At 38.6% G+C, this 18,137-nt stretch overlaps 1 protein-coding gene across 14 annotated transcripts in view; it reads left to right on the plus strand.

Moving 5' to 3' along the window:
* Nucleotides 1-18,137, plus strand: part of LOC126416114 (microtubule-actin cross-linking factor 1) — a 1,003,027-nt gene that overhangs the window by 859,758 nt on the left and 125,132 nt on the right. For all 14 annotated transcript variants that reach the window (XM_050083628.1, XM_050083630.1, XM_050083635.1 and 11 more), the window contains exons 54-64: nt 1,167-1,336; nt 1,466-1,684; nt 1,772-1,900; nt 2,276-2,509; nt 6,196-6,435; nt 6,528-6,698; nt 8,975-9,187; nt 10,261-10,374; nt 11,063-11,389; nt 13,767-13,949; nt 14,063-14,198. In XM_050083628.1, coding sequence (XP_049939585.1) covers nt 1,167-1,336; nt 1,466-1,684; nt 1,772-1,900; nt 2,276-2,509; nt 6,196-6,435; nt 6,528-6,698; nt 8,975-9,187; nt 10,261-10,374; nt 11,063-11,389; nt 13,767-13,949; nt 14,063-14,198 — 2,136 coding nt within the window. The remainder of the gene's footprint in view (nt 1-1,166; nt 1,337-1,465; nt 1,685-1,771; nt 1,901-2,275; nt 2,510-6,195; nt 6,436-6,527; nt 6,699-8,974; nt 9,188-10,260; nt 10,375-11,062; nt 11,390-13,766; nt 13,950-14,062; nt 14,199-18,137) is intronic.

Consider the following 18,137-nt stretch of genomic DNA (forward strand, 5'->3'; position numbering starts at 1 on the left):
GGCTGCAATTTTTTCTGCAAAGTGTTGTCCTGGAAGTCTGTTGCTGTGAGTTTCACTAGTTGTCTAGTGCCAAATTGGTACCTTTGTGAATTAGTCCTTCACCAATTTGTCGTAGAAAAGTGGAAAAATGGCAGCTCTTTCTTTAAGCAGGAGTCCTGGTTTCCCAGTATAAGACAAAATGCATTTGTTGCAGCCATTATAAGCGTGTGGAAGAACAATTTCTTCCACCACTTCATCTGTTTCCTCCTAAATGCATAGTAAGAAATCATTTGATCACTCCTACAACCTCTGTTTTGTAAATATTGTAGTCAAGAATGGCATCTGGTTTTGATTTTACTTTGATACTTCCTTTGTATGACCAGACATGTCCGAGCTGGTCATTTTGTGCACGGTGGACAGGCATAGTACATCTCTAGTGTCTTTCACTTCAAACAAAGCAGATGATTCCTCCTCATTGACACAGACTCATACCTTTTCAGTTTTTGGAAACAATTTCATTTGGTAGTTCTTTCTGGTTAGTCATGCTTGTACCTACTGCTTTTGTTTTATGTTGCCACAGAAAATCGAATACTGCTGGTGAACTATAAAGTCTTTCCAAGTAAACAGTGTGGCCTTTTCCCAGGTAATCTGCTAGCAACCTCTCAAATAATGGTATTACGGAGTTGTCTTGTGTTTCTTTCCCAGCATATACCCCCAATCTAAGAACATTACCAGTTTTGGAATCCCACTCAATAAACCTTTTTTTCTCCATACTTGTCAGGTTTATTTTTTATGTAAACCCGAAATACCACTCTTCCATGAAAACCACACATGCCTTTGTCAATAGTGAGGTTTTATGATGGGTAAAATGATTTTTGTGATTCTAATAAGAAATGATCCAGGACTGGCCTGATTTTATACGTGGAGTCATGCTGAGGTTGACTTTTCGGAATGTAAGTTGCAATGTCATTCAAGTGCAGGTTTGATAATATTGCCTTGAATCTGTTTCTTGCCATAATGGAACCAGGGAAAGGGCTTGAAATAAAATTGTTGGTAGAGTTGACAGAATGTGAATTTTGATGTGACTTCTTCTGATCAGAACTTGAAAAACTGAAAAATTAAATTACTAAATATGACGTAAGTAATCATATTGAGGTAGTAATTAATAACATCTTATCTCTTTACAGAGTTACTTGAACGCACACAATCCCTCGAAGATACGTCTCGCCGACTAACAGATTTCTCTGAGAATCTAAGAGACCTGACACATTCGCTGCAGCGCTGTGAAGATAGGCTGGCATCTCATGATGCACTTGGTGGTGCAGCAAAGGATCCAAAACTGCTTGATAGAATAAAGGTTGGGACTCTGAAGATTACTTTAGTGGTGTTGAAGTGAAGTTGCCTGTCTACACTGTCATGTTTCTCAGAAGTGCCATCAGTGATTGGAGGTATTATTTTTATGATTTCCTTTGTTTCTCTCTTTCAGACCTTACGTGAGGAGACAACTGCATTACGCAAACCTCTGTCTGCTGTGCGACAACAAGCAGGTGATTTGTGTCATGAAGCAGGAGAGTTGGGAGTTGATGCATCTCATCTGCAAGATGAAGTGGATGGCATTGGGGATCGTCTTGATGATCTGCAAGCTAAACTTGATGATCGTTGCAGTGAACTTCAGTCAGCTGCAACTGCGGTCACTCAGTTTACCGTGAGTATTTCAGCAACGTGAGGGCTGAGATATTCTGATATTGCTTTTTACTTAAATTCCTCATGGGCTTTGTGTTTGTTAATCTAGGACCAAGTGAAAGGTTTGAGCCACGACTTGTCGAACCTTGAACAAGAACTAGAGAATATGAAGCCACCTGGCCGAGATCTGAAAACAGTTCATACACAGCAAGATGAAATTGCCAAATTCATCAGAAAGGTATTAAATGCCACATTCATAATTGTTCTTTCATTCTAAAGCAAATATCTCTGCTTTTACTGTGGATTTTAAAATTAGTTTTCAGTATGTATCATGTTGATCTGCATCTAATGCTGAATTAAGTTTGTCTTTCAATCTATGGACATATTATCACACAACTCTTTCTGGTACAAACTACGACATTATTACTTAAATATGGTCTTGCATTAACAATCATATAAAAATGATTGTGTACATCACACTAGAGTTTATTATAAATTAGTGGCATTTTTTCATACATTTCAAGAGTCAGAAGACTTATTCCACATTATTCATTTATACCTTAGTATTTTTGTTTATTCATAATCATAATTTAAAAAAATGAATTTTTAACAGCTGTCACGTGTGTCGGACAATGTGGGGGATACAGTGTCTGCCGGTGAACGCCTTGTAGATTCTGGATTTGCACCAGACACTGCAGCCACTCGGGAACAAGCTGATCTGTTACGTAGGCAATTGGCTCGGCTCGAGGAGAGAGGTCGTGCACGTGAAGAAGACTTAGCAACAACCCTTGACAGGCTTGAAACATTCTACCAGGCACATTCTGGTATCACAGAGGATATTCGACATGTAAGTGTGAAAGACAGTAAGCATTTCATGATGATAAGAAATTTAAATTTTAAATTATTATCCCCAATTTTCACCTTAAATTTATCATCTTTTTTATCTTGTCTTAGTTTATTCTTTGTTCTCATTTTCACTTTATTTCTTCCAAGCCAAGCTCACATTTTTTAGTTACAAAAAGTCCTTTGTTGTCAGTAATCATACCATCAGATCTCAATTTTATTTGTGTAATTTATTAATTTCATTTTTGTTCATTGGGGAAGAGGAACAAGAATAGCAAAACATGGAATTTTGAAATACCTGGATGATAAAGATGGGTTATTGCTTTTAAATCATTTTCTATATCCTGTGTTTCTCTGGAGTCAGAGTTTAGAACAACTCTCTTCATTTTACTTGTGTTAGGTTTCTTGTTCCTACTCCTCTTCCTATTGTGCGACGTGGTACATTGATTACAGACAAGGGACTCATTTACAGGAGTAGTAGTTTTTAGTCTCTGACTAATCAACCCAAACTGGATTTCCAACAGGGTCTCAGAATCTCTTCAGTTGAGTGAGTTGACTGATACTTCAATATGCCAGTACCTCTTCTTTCAATGTGGTGTCAAATGTGGGTAACCTTCATGTTAAGGTCATCCATAAATTTTAAATCATTCACTGTAATAATGCAGACATAGACAGTGACCACAACCTGGTCCTAATGAAAAGTTCATTCAGATTCAAATGTCTGAAGAAAAAGACACAAAAAATGGAATTGGGAAGTACAAAACCTGAAAACTAAAGAACTGGCAAGGCATTATGCACAAGAAATGGACTATCTAGATAAAAATTTACAAAATGGCAGAGTAAAAGAAGACTGGGAGCAAATAAAATCTGGTATATATAAAGCAGCAGAAAATAGGGTTGGCAGAATTAAACCCGAAATCAAGAGGAAATCGGTTGCAGCAGATGTTAGGTTATCGAAAACAGAAGACCATGAAAATGTAACTGATGAATTTCTTTAGGGTGTGTGCATAGATGCAGAAGAAAGTATGTGAAATGGAAGAACTGATAGTCCACAGGAAACCAGATAAATTTTTTAACAGATGTTATTTCGTGCAGACATGGTTAAGAGAGGGAAAGAATACATAATGGAACTGTATGACAGAACACCTTCAGTGGAGGATGTACCAGGAAAGGAAGAGAAAGCAAATGAAGGTGACAAAGGAGACCACATTTTGCAATAAGAATTTGAGAAAGCTCTTAAAGATCTTTGGGAGAACAAAGCAATGGGTACTGATGACATTCCAGCAGAACTTATGAAGAATGTTGGTAACTGTGTGGAAATGATACTGATTAGGTCTGTCTGTAACACACGAGAAATATCAACTGAATTCAAAGAAATACTTTATGATCTCTGTTCCGAAGAAGGAGGCAGCTATAAAGTGTGAACAGTACCGAACTTAATCCTAATATCACATGCACCAAGAAATCTCATAAAGATAACTCTGGGGAAGATTGAAGAGAAGTTGGAGGATATGCTGAATGAAGATTAGTTTGGATACAGGAGAGGATTAGGAACAAGGGAGGTGATTCTGGCACTGAGACTTCGTATCGAAAAGCAAATACAGAGAAATAAACCAACTTCTATTCCTTCGTAGACATAGAAAAGATATTTGAAAATGTTATCCGATAAGAGATGTTCAGAATGCTAAAGAAAGCAAGTCTAAAATACAAAAACATGGGGGTTATACTAAGTGCCTATAACAAGGAAGTGGCTGTGATTAGGCGTTTCATCAGAAACAAGGAGCAAAAATTAGAAAAGCTATGAGAGAAGGGTACACTCTTTCTTTTCTTATATTCAATGCTTGCATCTGGGAACTATAGTCTGCAAAATTACTGAAGTGGGGACAAAATTAATGGGCAGAAGATAGTCATGCTGTACGACACTGATGATATTGTTGAGAGCACAGAGACAAAAATATCTAGAGAAGGCCCTCAGCACAGTGAAAAGAATTTTTGAGGATCAATACAGTATGAGAATACACAAACAAAAGACTAAAGTGATGATGTGCGGTAATGAAGAAGAATATGAACCTTGAAGAATAAGACTTGGAAGGGAAGAGCTAGAAGTTATAGAGGAATGTACTTACTTGGAAAGGAGGATCATAAGGGATGCTAGAAGGCAGAAAGAATTCGTGAGCCGAATACAGCAGACCGAAATTGCATTTAATTTGAGTAAAAGAATGTACTCATCAAAAAGAATATTAGTCTGGAAATAAGGAAATGAACCACAAAAACATTTGTTTGGAATGTAATCCTACATGGGTGTGAAACTTGGACAGTTGGACACCAAGAGAGATGATGGCTAGAACCACTAGAGATTGGGTTGTTTACAAGGATGATGAAAATCGTCTGGAGAGACACAGTTATGAATGAAGTGGTACAGAGAAGAGTACAGGAAATGAGGTATCTGTGGATTTGTGGAGGCAAATCGAAACAAAAACAGCCGGTCTTGTAGGAGGCGAATGATATCGCTGCAAACCACAAACCAACCTGCCTCAGGTTTGAATACTAGAGATTGAAGAGGGGCGGTGTGTGTGTGTGTGTGTGTGTGTGTGTGTGTGTGTGTGTGTGTGTGTGTGTGTGTGAGAGAGAGAGAGAGAGAGAGAGCACAGCAGCTAGACTGGGGTGAGGCATGTGTTGGACGGAGTGGGTGAAGGGAGAAATGAGGTGGGGAACAAAGGGGGCTGACAGCTGGGCGGGGGAGGGATAGAAAAATCAAATACCTGTTAAATACGTTAAAATGTTTCTTAACGCTTTTGTGAGCCCTGGGAAATATACTTACTAGTAACTGTATTTCGTTACTTCGTTTATGGAAATATGTCTTACCGTGTCAGTATGCTCTTGGCATCTAGTGGTGATCAATTGAACCACCTGTTGTTTGTTTGTTGTGAAATGTAACTTTTAGGACCATGAGAAGTATACATCATACCAAATAATATTGGTTTAAAGACCCTTTGGAAATATGCTCACAACCAAAATAATCTCTCTCAGAGGTTTGGGTTATTTGTGGGTTTTGGGAAGCATACTAATTACCACCAACTTAGTGATTTTATGAAGGTTTTCGAAATTTGTCTTACCACTTCTGGATGTTCCCACTACTGTACCAGGCGTATAAAAACTGTTGCAACCATCAGTTCCTGTTCGTCATGAGATCTCTACTGTTGTCTCGTGTAAAGTCGGAACGTGGTGCTTTGTTTTTACGGGTATATTATTGTTACTTGCATTTATTTATTCATTTATGGTGTGGTCAACAAAGCTTTTGGGATTGTTTTCACATAGTGGTAAGTAAACTAAAAGGAAAAAAAAAATAGCCTTTTTTATTTTTTCGTGAGTAATAGCTCACAAGAGGTGAGTGGGAAATACACTTGCCACCATACTTTAACAGCTCACAAAAGGGCCGGTGGGAGGTATACGTATCACCATAGTTTTTATTCCTAGATCATAAAAGTAAAATTGTAAAAAAAAAAGTATAGTCAGTTGACTACAATTCCAGTATGATACAAAAAGAAATTATTTCACTGTGTCGCTACAAAAATACACTCACATAAGAGTTAAAACTTTATTGAAACTAGGAAAGTCTTCTTTAGTTTTGTTTGCAAATTTACATTGTTATATGCAGTTTAATAAACCAGTACTGTTGCCTCTTTCTAGGTAAGTGATGAGCTTCACCATCTGAAGCCCGTTGGTTCAGAAGTTGATACCATTCGAGCTCAACAAGAAGAGTTCAGAATATTCAGAGACAAGGAAGTGGAACCATTAGCTTCCAGAATAGATGAATGCAATCGCCTGGGTCAGGGACTGATACAGTCGGCTTCTGGTGGTGTCAGTACTGTCAACTTGGAGAAGGATCTGGAAAAGATGAATGACAAATGGAATGATCTGAAAGAGAGAGTATGTCATAAAGATAAATGTACCTCCTAGTGACAAAATTTTCAGACTCTTTTTACATAATGCTTCAAATAAAATGTGCTTGAAATTTTCAGTTGAATGAGCGTGACCGTAAACTGGACGTTGGTTTACTGCAGTCAGGAAAATTCCAGGAAGCTCTTGATGGTCTATCCAAGTGGTTAACAGATACCGAGGAAATGGTTGCAAATCAGAAACCACCATCTGCTGACTACAAAGTCGTTAAGGCACAGCTGCAAGAACAAAAGGTGCATCTTTTTATTACCTTTTTTATAGTTAATGTTCGTAATGTAATTGATATTAAACTGCTCTTTTGGAATGTTGTATTTCACATCATTATGAACTAAATAAATCTTGTCTCCAGACATGTTTGAGGTTTTGTGATGTACCGGGAAAGGTTTGGGTGCTGAAAATTTGAGATATTAATAAAAGATGTTAGAGAAATTAATGGTATCATCTGGAAAAAACAAATACATTTGGTTATTTGTGTAGAATTCCTGTTTCTCATCATGTGTCCTGGTACAAATAACTTGAACTTTTAGATGGAATTGTAGAATCATAGTAAATGGTGCAAAATTTGGGTCAAGTGATGTGGAATTGACAAAGGTTGTGCCATTTGATAAACAGTTAGAAATTGAGGGGAATTATAATTTAGTAAACCACAAAAAAACAACATGAATCTTGTGACTCTTCAAGCTTTCCTGGCAGATGTGTTGTAAATAGTTTTCACAGGTTTGCCCCCGGATCACATTGCGCAAATTTCAAAACATTTCCTCAGAGCAACTGTCCAACATCTTCAGGTGGTTCACCCTTGCTGGTGGCTGGGTACAACTGACGATAGCCGCACATCGATGCCCTATTTCTAGATAACACGTGCAAAGAATGCGCAGGCGCAGAAATCGTATGCGCAATGATCTGCAGGTAGATGGTGCCTTATTCAAACTCCCTCTGCTGAAAATTGCAGAGCGGCTCTCCTGCGCGTACGCCGCATTTGCCAACAGTGTGGCCAGACGTTACTCATCAATGGCCATAATAGACCAATGTTATGACAGGTCTCCTAGCAAAGACCTTTATTTTCGCATCGTGATTTAATAGCAGCCAATGCAGGGTTCCAGGCTGTGCTCAGTTGGAATCCTGCATCCTTGTTGATGAGATTATCGCCTGTGTGGATATGTATTGCTTCCTTCATGATGCAATGCCAGAAAGATGATGCCGGGGATAAAACTTCTGTCTTTTCATGAATCATGTGATGTCCTGTGTTCAGACAGTGTTTCGCAATTTCCGACTTTTCCGATTGACCAAGGTGTGTATGACGCTGATGTTCATCGCAGTTCATCGCAGTGTTCTTGTACTGTGTGACATGTCTGGCCTATATACACTGCCCCACATTGACAAGGAATCCTGTACATACCACATTTCATCAGGCCAAGGTCATCCTTAACTGAACCCCAACAGGTTTCTCAGTTTTGCAGATGGTTGAAAACACATTTAATTCCATATCTTCCAAGGACTTTTCCGATTCTTGACGACATGGCACCAAAATACAGCAAAAAGGCCAAAGTTGTGGGTTTGTTCGTATCTTCATTCTGCTCTATAGACTGAACTCGCCTGGGCCTGAATGCATTGCGTATCTGTCTCTCAGAATAACAGTTTTGTCAGAGCACTATCTTCAAATGTTGCATTTCACTCGACAGGCTTTCAGGATCAGATACCACATGTGCTCTATGAACTAACGTATGTAATTCACAACGCATTGTACAGGATGATGGCAGCTTGTGGCCTGCATATATATGTATCTGTAAGTGATCCGGAGGCAAACCTGTGAAAACTATTTACAACACATCTGCCGGGAAAGCTTGAAGAGTACAAGATTCATATCTGTATGTGTTGGCTTTCCTATGTACCAAAACATCAAGAAGAGGTAAAGTACCATCTTTTTCCACTTCCATTGTGAAGTTTATATTCAGATGGAGCAAATTCAGATGCTGAAGAAGTATACGTAGAGTATAAAGTCCATGTGGCCACACCACAAATGTATCATCCACATATAGCTGAAAACAAGAGGGTTTGGGAGTTGGCTGACTGTAGTGCTTTTTCTTCAAAGTCCTCCACAAAATAATTGGCCACCACAGGAGACAGAGAGCTTCCCATGGCGACATTGCCCATTTGTTCAAAATATTGGTCATGAAATAAGAAGTATGTGGAACTCAAACTTGTTGCTAATGATCTCCAAAGAGTCCTTTGTAAATAAAGACACAATAGCGAAACTTACTAACAGATCCAATGATTGCAATCTAAGATTTTTCAGAGACCTATGAAACTCTGAAGATATTTTAACTAAATAAGATTGTTAAGTGATCAGTTTATTATTGATGAGATCTTGAATTCCAAATTATATATGCACAATTAATTTCTGTTTGTTCTTCAGTTCTTGCATACATGAATTTAGTCATCCATTTATGTTGTTTAAGTGGAGACAAATGCAGGTACAATTTCAATATGGAATTTATTTTTACTGTTACAGTTCCTCAAGAAAATGTTATTGGACCGGCAAAACTCCATGTCTTCTCTGTTTGCAATGGGCAATGAAGTTGCAGCAGGTGCAGACCCAGCAGAACGGAAAGCGATAGAGAGGCAGCTACATGAGCTCATGCAGCGTTTTGATAATCTGACAGAAAATGCAACACAGCGTATGAATGCCCTCGAACAAGCTATGGCTGTTGCAAAGGATTTCCAGGTTAGTTTGTAACTTCAACTGTGAATCGTGGTACTTTGTAATTTTTGCTATCATATGAGAAGCATTTTTTAAAATCATTTCGTGCAGAAGACAATGTGTTCTAATCAGAGTGTGTAACAGATGTGCTAGTTGCTGTTGAAACATCATATTAAATAAGTTTGAATGTTGAGTCCAGCAACTTGTGTGTGAGATCAGTTTTCATGGGAAAAATGCACTAAAAACAGTAGAGGAAGAGGAATTTGAAATATAATAGATTTAAGAATGGAATTGAAATATCATTAAGGAGATAATTATCTTTAATGAGAGTAAATGGATGCAACAAGCAAGTTTTAATGTGAAATCTCCCATGCAGTACTCAATATAGGGAAACTAGAGTAATATCCAATAGGTGATTCGCTCTTGAGTATTGCTAGTTCGTCAGGCATTGTTATCAAACAGAGCTAAAGGAAACAATATAAGGAAATGGATAGGTTGCAATTCTCCATAAAGATGACACATTAGGTTGCAGACAAGCACAATGAAAAGACTGATACACATTTAGCTTTCAAAGCTTTCTCCAGAAAAGAAAACGCACACACACACACACACACACACACACACACACACACACACACGACCATCATCTCTGGCACCTCGGACCGGACTGGCGGAATTATTTGGCATTCCAGCCAGAGGTATCGGAGATGGTGGTCATGTTTGTGTGAAATGTGCTTGTTGTGTGCTTTCTTCTCTGAAGAAGGCTTTGGCCAAAAGATAAGTGTGGAACAGTCTTTTCGTTGTGCTGTATACAACTCAACGTGTCATCTGTATGGTGAGAAGCAATCTACCCTTTTCCTTATATTGCAGATCTTCTAACCTGGAGAGTGTGAACATCCCACCTGTAATAATTTCAAACTGATAATGGAACCCTGTTATAGTGACTCAAGGAACTAGTGGAAATATTTTAAAGCTTGTATAATATAGCTTAAAAATAAAGATTTTATTCTGCCTGTTTTGTGAGTTAGTGTGTCGCATGACGAACATACATTTATTTTTAAGTCCGACATTAAGATGTAATACATATTATTTTACAGGATAGGCTGGTTCCTATCGTGGAATGGTTGGACAAAACAGAAAAGAAGGTAAAAGACATGGAACTTGTGCCTACTGATGAGGAGAAAATTCAGCAGAGAATAAAGGAACATGATGTGAGTATACACATGTTTAAATCCTGTAAAACGTGCCGTGTGCCCCCCCCCCCCCCCCACTTTGTTTTATAAATATTTGTTTTCTGTAACAAATGTAGTTACTACTATGTATTTTTATTGGAACATTATTTACATAATTTAACTTGGAATGGGAGAAAAGATTGATTTTGTTATATTATTTACTGATAGTCATGAAGGAAATGCCTACACATTCACAGAAATACCCAAGGAAATTGCGATAAAAAGTTGAATTCACTAACAAGTAGGCTGATGGAATACCCTCTGATCACTAAATAATGTCATTACTTACGGACTCGCATGCCACTTTTGTTGCAATGACTGCTTTCTTGTGCAAGTGTAAAAATAACGTGCTGTGACATGTGGGGCACAGTCTGTGAATCCTTGCTGCAGAGTATTTGACATTTCTTTATTTTCTTTTTGTGTCTTTCTCAGTTTTTAGTTTGAATTTTAACTGTAATTTTTGTAACATATGTTTAAAAATTAAAAAACGAGAGATTTTTCATGTCGAAACCATTGTTCATGTCTGTGAGGTTGTGCCATTGTGAAAATGAAGTGACAAACTTAAATTGCTTTATGAATCAGCTGCAGGGAACTACAAAATAATGTGTGTCTGTCTCTTAATGTCTGTGGATGTAGCGATTTCTTATTTTGCTTTATGTAATTGCAGGCTCTTCACACTGAAATCCTTCGGCACAAGACTGATTTGTCAGAGTTGACAGATGTGGCTGGGGAACTAATGGGCTTGGTCGGGGAGGATGAAGCAGCTGGCCTTGCTGACCGGCTGCAGGCAGCAGCTGATCGTTACACTGCACTTGTTGATGCTTCTGAAGCAGTTGGTGCACTGCTGTCTCAGTCTCGCACTGGCCTAAGGCATCTTGTACTGGGTTATCAGGATCTACAGGCTTGGATGGATGGAGCAGATCAACGTCTTTCAAAGTTCCGCATTCTTGCTGTGCACACTGAGAAACTACTTGCACAGATGGAAGATCTTGCCGTAAGTATTGTGCCTAACAAGCAAATTCCTTGTGTTTAGCATGTTCTTTATTGAATTATAGAGATTTTCTTCTCCGTATTGGTTCATAACTGAAAACTGCTCAATTAAAGGCAGTCATACGAGTTGGATTGATGTGTTCAATGACCTTCAGTTGCATGTGTGCTACTGGAGACGCGTACAGCACCATAGAGAGGTTTACTGTTGAAATTTCAAGAAGAGTTGGGTAATGCATTATTTTCTTCTTCATACATCTTGTGAAGTAGCCCCAATAAGAAAATCAGAGTTATTTGAGCTTATACAGAAGTTTACAGACACTTAATTTTTGCATGTACCATTCACAATTGGGGAGTGGGGGGAATGGCAGTGGTGCCAGAAGTACTCTCTGTCTCACTCTGTAAAGTGGCTTTTGGAGCATAGATGTGGATGTAGCAGCATTTTTTATACACGAGGAACACTGTGTGAGACATGTATTGTGCCATGTATGCTGATGAATTAAAACATTATGACCACCTGCTTAGCTGCTTGTTTGTCTGTCTTTGGAATGAGATACATCACTGATTTGGTGTATCAGGAATCTGACACTTTGTTGGTAGTTTTGTGGAGATATGTGGCATTAGACGTCCATGAACAGGTAATGTAATTCATGTAAATAATGAACTGCTGATTTGAATAACCTGTGACGGCAGCCGATAGCAACCCAGATGGGTTCCACAGGATTTACATCAGGCAAATTTGATCACCGAGGCATCAACATGAGTTCACTGTAATGAACCTCAAACCACTGTGGCATGGTTCTGGCTCAGAGCAGACAGTTATAATGCTGAACATGTCATTGCCGTCAGGGAAGACATCAAGCATGAAGGGATGCAGGTGGTTTGCAGGTGTCAGCGTGTCTTCGACTGCTACCACAGGTCCCATGCAAGTGCAGGAGAATGTCTCCCATAGCATAATACTGCTCCCACCAGCCTGTGTCCGTGGCGCACTGAACGTTTTGAGCCGCCTTTCACCTCGACGACAGTAATTATGGAGACGACCATCAACCTAGTGTAGCAAAAGTATGATTCACCTGAAGAGCCAAAATGTTTCCATTGATCAGCAGTCAAATCTCATGGTCTCATGCCCACAGTAATTGTAATTCACCATTTCATTGGATCAACATGTGAAGAAGTAGGGGCGGTCTGCTGCTGATCTCAATGTTCAACAATGTATGATGAATGGTGTGCTCTGAAACACTTGAGCATGTACCAGCATTGTGCTCTTTCAACAGTGATGCCACAGATCACCATCTATCCTACTTTAGAGGGTGTCAAGCATCCAAACCCCACATTCTGTGAAGAGTTGTGCATGTCCAACCATTTAGCACCTAATGGGGGTTTACTGTCATTCTACCTCTTTCCATATGTGCTCACGACAGTAGCACGTGAATATTTGACTAGCTTTGCTGTTTTTGAGATAATCGTTCACAGGCTCTGCATAATAATAATCTGCTCTTTGTCAAAGTCACTTATCTCAATGGATTACCCCATTTGCAGCTCATATCTTCACTAGAGTGATCCCCCATCCGTGTCTGCTGTGCTTACATACTTTTAGTACTGCGTCATGTGCCCACAATGCCACCAGGCGGCATCCAACATCGTGGTGGGCAGCAGTCATAGTGTTAGACTTATTAGAGTGCACTTCTGTTTAAACTAAATAAAATGATAACAAAAAATATTTCAAAAATGTGATTTTTAGCAAAATAAGACAACTTTGGAAATTTTTTTGAAATATCATGAAGGCAATTTCTCTGCAATATCATGGAACTTGTTATTTTCATTCATAAACAATGGTATAAATCTGAGGCTGGCAATTTACCAATATTCATAATAGACACTTACTGAATTTTGAAATTTTGTTTTGGCTTCTTATTTTCTCAATGCTGAGGATGGTGTATAACTTTAAAATGCCAGTTCATTTCCTTCATAATTTTGTGACGCCAAAATAAGCACTGAAACTGGCAAAAAAAGCTCTGAGAGAGAAAAAAAAAAACCGCCAAAATTGGAAAAATAACACCAAAAATGGAAATTTTTATATGAGCTACTCAGTATTATCTGCAAGTGAGGAATTACCTATCTTCATTTTTTTATTGTTCCCAATCTGAAAGTTAAATTACCATTATATAAACTCTGACGAACTATTTTTAAAAGGTAGTTAAGTGAACCTAAAAAAAAAAAAAACATTTTCAAATTTTTAAAAATATTTTTCCTCATTCATGCATGACAAGTGAATTTACATTGCAGTTATGTAATGCATTTAAACATCAAGGTACTGTTACTCAAGGATCTAAAACCGATGTGGGAATGATACTGCATTTTCATGTGTACTTTTCTTTTTATAGGACCTAACTGAAGAAGTGGCAAATCATCAGAATCAAGTGGATGGTACTGTGGATACTGGCTTGGAACTCATGAAACATATTTCAAGTGATGAGGCTCTGGCGTTAAAAGATAAACTGGACTCACTACAGCGGAGATTTAATGATCTTACCAGCCGTGGTGCAGACATGTTGAAACATGCACAGGTGTGTTTTTACTGTGCTTAATTGATTTCCTTGTTCCTCAAATTCTGCTGTACATGTATAACCAATTATTTTTTTAATTTCGCTGACAAGTGCAAATGTTAATCATGTTTCAGGAAGCATTGCCACTCGTGCAACAGTTTCACAATTGCCACAACCGTCTGGTTGACTGGATGATGGGAGCTGAAGCTCAGCTGCAGGCAGCTGAACCTCGCGAAGAAGACATACAGCGGCTAGAGCTTGACATACAAGGTAAGCCTTGTGTCTCCTCTTATTTATTCTGGGGCCAGTTGTAATACATGCAAGCCAGTGGTGATGAAAGATGAATAGCACTGAAATATCTTTTAGAAAAAGCTATAAAAAGTGTATCATTTATTAGATTGTCTGTCTAATAACGTAACTGAACATCTTGTCAAATGATTTGGATATTTCTAAAATATAGCTGAATGACATAGAAAGATTAACAGGATCTCATTACAAGTTTGTGGCACAAAGGCTGATTACAGTCTTCAAGAAACATGAAAAATATTGTGTTGGTAGGAAAAGAAGAGTGCGGTAAGTAGTAAGATGGTGAGGTGAGGTAGTCTCACTTCGGTGCATAGCTGTTGTTGCTATCAATCACTTTTTGTTTTAGTTATGCTGGTACACATTCTATAATGTAAGCACAACTATCAACTATGTGTGCAGACTATTTATTTTACACTGAGGTGGCAAAAGTCATGGGATAGTGATATGCAGTTATACAGATGGCAGGAGTATTGTGTACACAAGGTATTAAAGGGCAGTGCATTGGTAGGCCTGTCATTTGTACTTACATGATTCATGTGGAAGGGCTTCTGACATGATTATGGCCGCATGACAGAAATTAAGACTTTGAATGCAGAGTGGTAGTTGGAACTAGATGCTTGGGACATTCCATTTCTGAAATTTCTAGGGAATTCAATATTCTGAAATTGACAGTGTCAGGAGTGTGCCAAGAATACCAAATTTCAGGCATTGCCTCTCACTATGGGCAATAAAGTGGCCATTGGCCTTCACTTAATGAGAGAGAGCAGTGGCATATGCATAGAGTTTTTGGTACTAAACTTGTGTGAAATAACCACAGAAATATATGTGGTTGTAGGACAAACGTATCCGTTAGGACAGTACAGCGAAATTTGGTGTTTAATGGGTTACAGCAGAAGATGACTGATGTGAGTGCCTTTGCTAACAGCATTGCTTGCAGCACCTCTTGTGGGCTTGCGACCACATCAGTTGGATCCAAGACAACTGGAAAACCATGGCTTGGTCAGATGACTCCTGGTTTTGATTGTTAAGAGCTGATGGCAGGATTTGAGTGTTGCACGGACCCCACAAAGTCATGGACCCAAGTTGCGAACAAGGCGCCGTGGAAACTGGTGCTGGTTCCATAATGGTGTGGGCTGTGGTTACATGGAATGGAGGGGTTCTCTGGTCCAACTGAACTAATCATTGACTGGAAATGATTATTTTTGGCTACTTGGAGAGCATTTGCAGTCATTCGTGGACTTCTTGTTCCCAAACGATGATAGGATTTTTTGCAATGTCAGTGTGCCGTGTCAGCGGTCCACAGTTGTTTGGGAATGGTTTGAAGAAAATTTTAGGCAATTTAAGCGAATGATCGGGCCACCCAGATCACCCGACATGAATCCCATTGAACATTTGTGGGACATAATCAAGAGGTCCATTCATGCACAAAATCCTGCACTGGCAACCCTTTCCCATTATGGAGAGCTGTAGAGACAGCATGGCTCAATATTTCTGCAGGAGACTTCCAGCGACTTGTTGGGCCCATGCCACGTCGAGTTGTTGCCCTATACTGGGCAAAACGTGGTCTGACATGATATTTGGAGGTATCCCCTGACTTTTGTCACCTCAGCATATGGAGCTCTTTGAAGCAGTAATGTTGCAGGTTTTTCATTCTAATTGATAAGCTGGAATACTATGCCATCATAAAATTCCTTGTTTTTCATGCTCAGAAGGACCAGAGATTCATCTATAAAGCATTTGAAATTCTATAAAGCTAAACTTATTTGTTATTTACAGCTAAGAAATAGATTACTAAATTCGGTTGTATTTACCCTGAAGGTGACCCATTAATAGGGTTTTTAATACTACAACTACAGATGAGAATACACAGAATATGCCAAATATGGTGTTGGTATGGTTGATAATTAAGGTCTAGGATAGCTGACACAGTAGGAATCCAGAAGAAAGGGTGTGAAATTCTTATATGAAGAATTAACTATGAGAAAACTTTGTGCATGATGGATGCTGCGTTTATTAAACGTTAGCTGAAAGTAATGTGAAAGCAAATCTTTTTACCTCTTCAAAACAAATACAATTGATTTTATGCATCAATTATGGTTAATATCAAAGCATTGGATGCAGCAAATGGCACTGCATCAAACACTATTAAGTGGGCTGCATCTATAACAAATGTTATGATCAATGTTTTCTTGGCTTAAAAATTGATTTTTTATATTATTTTATGAGTGATAAGATTATAACTAACAAGTACTATGCAAGTATTATGCAGAAATTGGAGAAATAAGTATCCGAGAAGAAATCTGGATTTCATAAAAAGGCATTACTTTCACTTCCAATTATCAGAAATAAATAAATAAATAAATAAATAAGCCTTAACAACTTTTTGTTGCTATTAAGGGAAAAATGGTTACTTCACACAAATTCCAGAATCACACTTGAGAAATGAAATATATTCTCTGGAACAATAGTGAATAAGTGCATTGATATGAAATAGAACTATGTAAAAAAAAAAAAAAAAAAAAAAAAAAAAAGCATCTCCGATGTAAAAATAGCACAGTTGTTTACTACCTTGCTGAGAAACTTGATCATATCCTGGTATATAAACAAGTACAGAATTTCATCAGGTGGAGCTGTGTGATCATTGTACGAGAGTATTTCAGTCAATGCAAAAATTAAGTTACCACCAGACAGTGATTTTCCATGAAGTCTTTTATGCAACAGAAAGTCTGAACTGCTTAGGAATTGGGTTACTTAGGAGGCTAGACCTTTTAAATGAAAGATTCTCATAAGAATATCGGGAACTCGAAGAGAAGGAAACAGTTGGTATAGAAGAAAAGTCTACAAAGGACTGTGAATGAGAGGATCTTGGACACCATCACTATATTGTTCAGACACATTCCTAGAAACAGCAAGGGGAGGCAACACATCAGATAATGCAGTTTCTTGCGAACAGGAGAAGCATATTATATTGGCTCCAAGAGGGGAGGGATTAAAGGATCTGGAAGAAATGGAAGTACATAAAACAAAGATTTACAGCAACATGACTTTTCACATGTAAGTTCAAGCTGTCATATGTTTATACAGGGCAGTATTAGACCCAGGACAAAAACACCATGGACAGAAGAGCATAGGAGTTTATAGAATATGAGAATGAAAAATAGTGGATAAGGATAAAGGCCAGAAGAAACAAAGCTGATCCAAATTAATGTGGTCTTAGATGACCAAAATGAAATAAAGAGGTGGAAATAAGGCTAAAGTAATTGGAGTACATGATCCAGTTACATTGTTGTGGCCACCATATATGTTTGACATCAATGTACAATAACCATTGAGAGATGACAGGTGGCAACACAGGCAGTAGAGAGTATATAAAGCGAGCTTGGGGGGTGGAAAGGGGACAAGGAAATCAGTGCAGCCATTGTTGTAATCGGAAATGGAGTGATTTATCTGATGTCCAAAAGGGCATGATCATTCACTTTTGGGCCAAGACGGGAAGCATTTATGAAATGATTTAGTTTGTAAACTATTTGTGTGCTGCCGTGGTTGGAGTATACTGTGCATGGCAAAATGACACTGTGCAAAACCGTCTCCAAGGCAGTTGTAGTGCAACATGGGCCATAGATGGCAGGGGTGAACAATGATTGCAGAGATGTGTATGGGCGATTAGACAGGCAACTGTTGAGCAACTGACCACCCAGATGAACAAAGTGGCTGACAACTCTGTTCTCCTCAACAACTCTTCAGTGAACATTGCTGCGTATGGGCCTTTGCAGTAGGTGCCTTGTTCATGCACCCGTGCTGATTGCTGTTCATCAGTGACAAAAGCTGGAATTTGCACAATGACACTGATGCCATAGCTAGATGCTCACTGAGTGGCAACAGGTGGCTCTTCACGTGAATCAT

This window comes from Schistocerca serialis, chromosome 8, assembly GCF_023864345.2.
Source record: "Schistocerca serialis cubense isolate TAMUIC-IGC-003099 chromosome 8, iqSchSeri2.2, whole genome shotgun sequence".
NCBI classification, from domain to species: Eukaryota; Metazoa; Arthropoda; class Insecta; order Orthoptera; family Acrididae; genus Schistocerca; species Schistocerca serialis.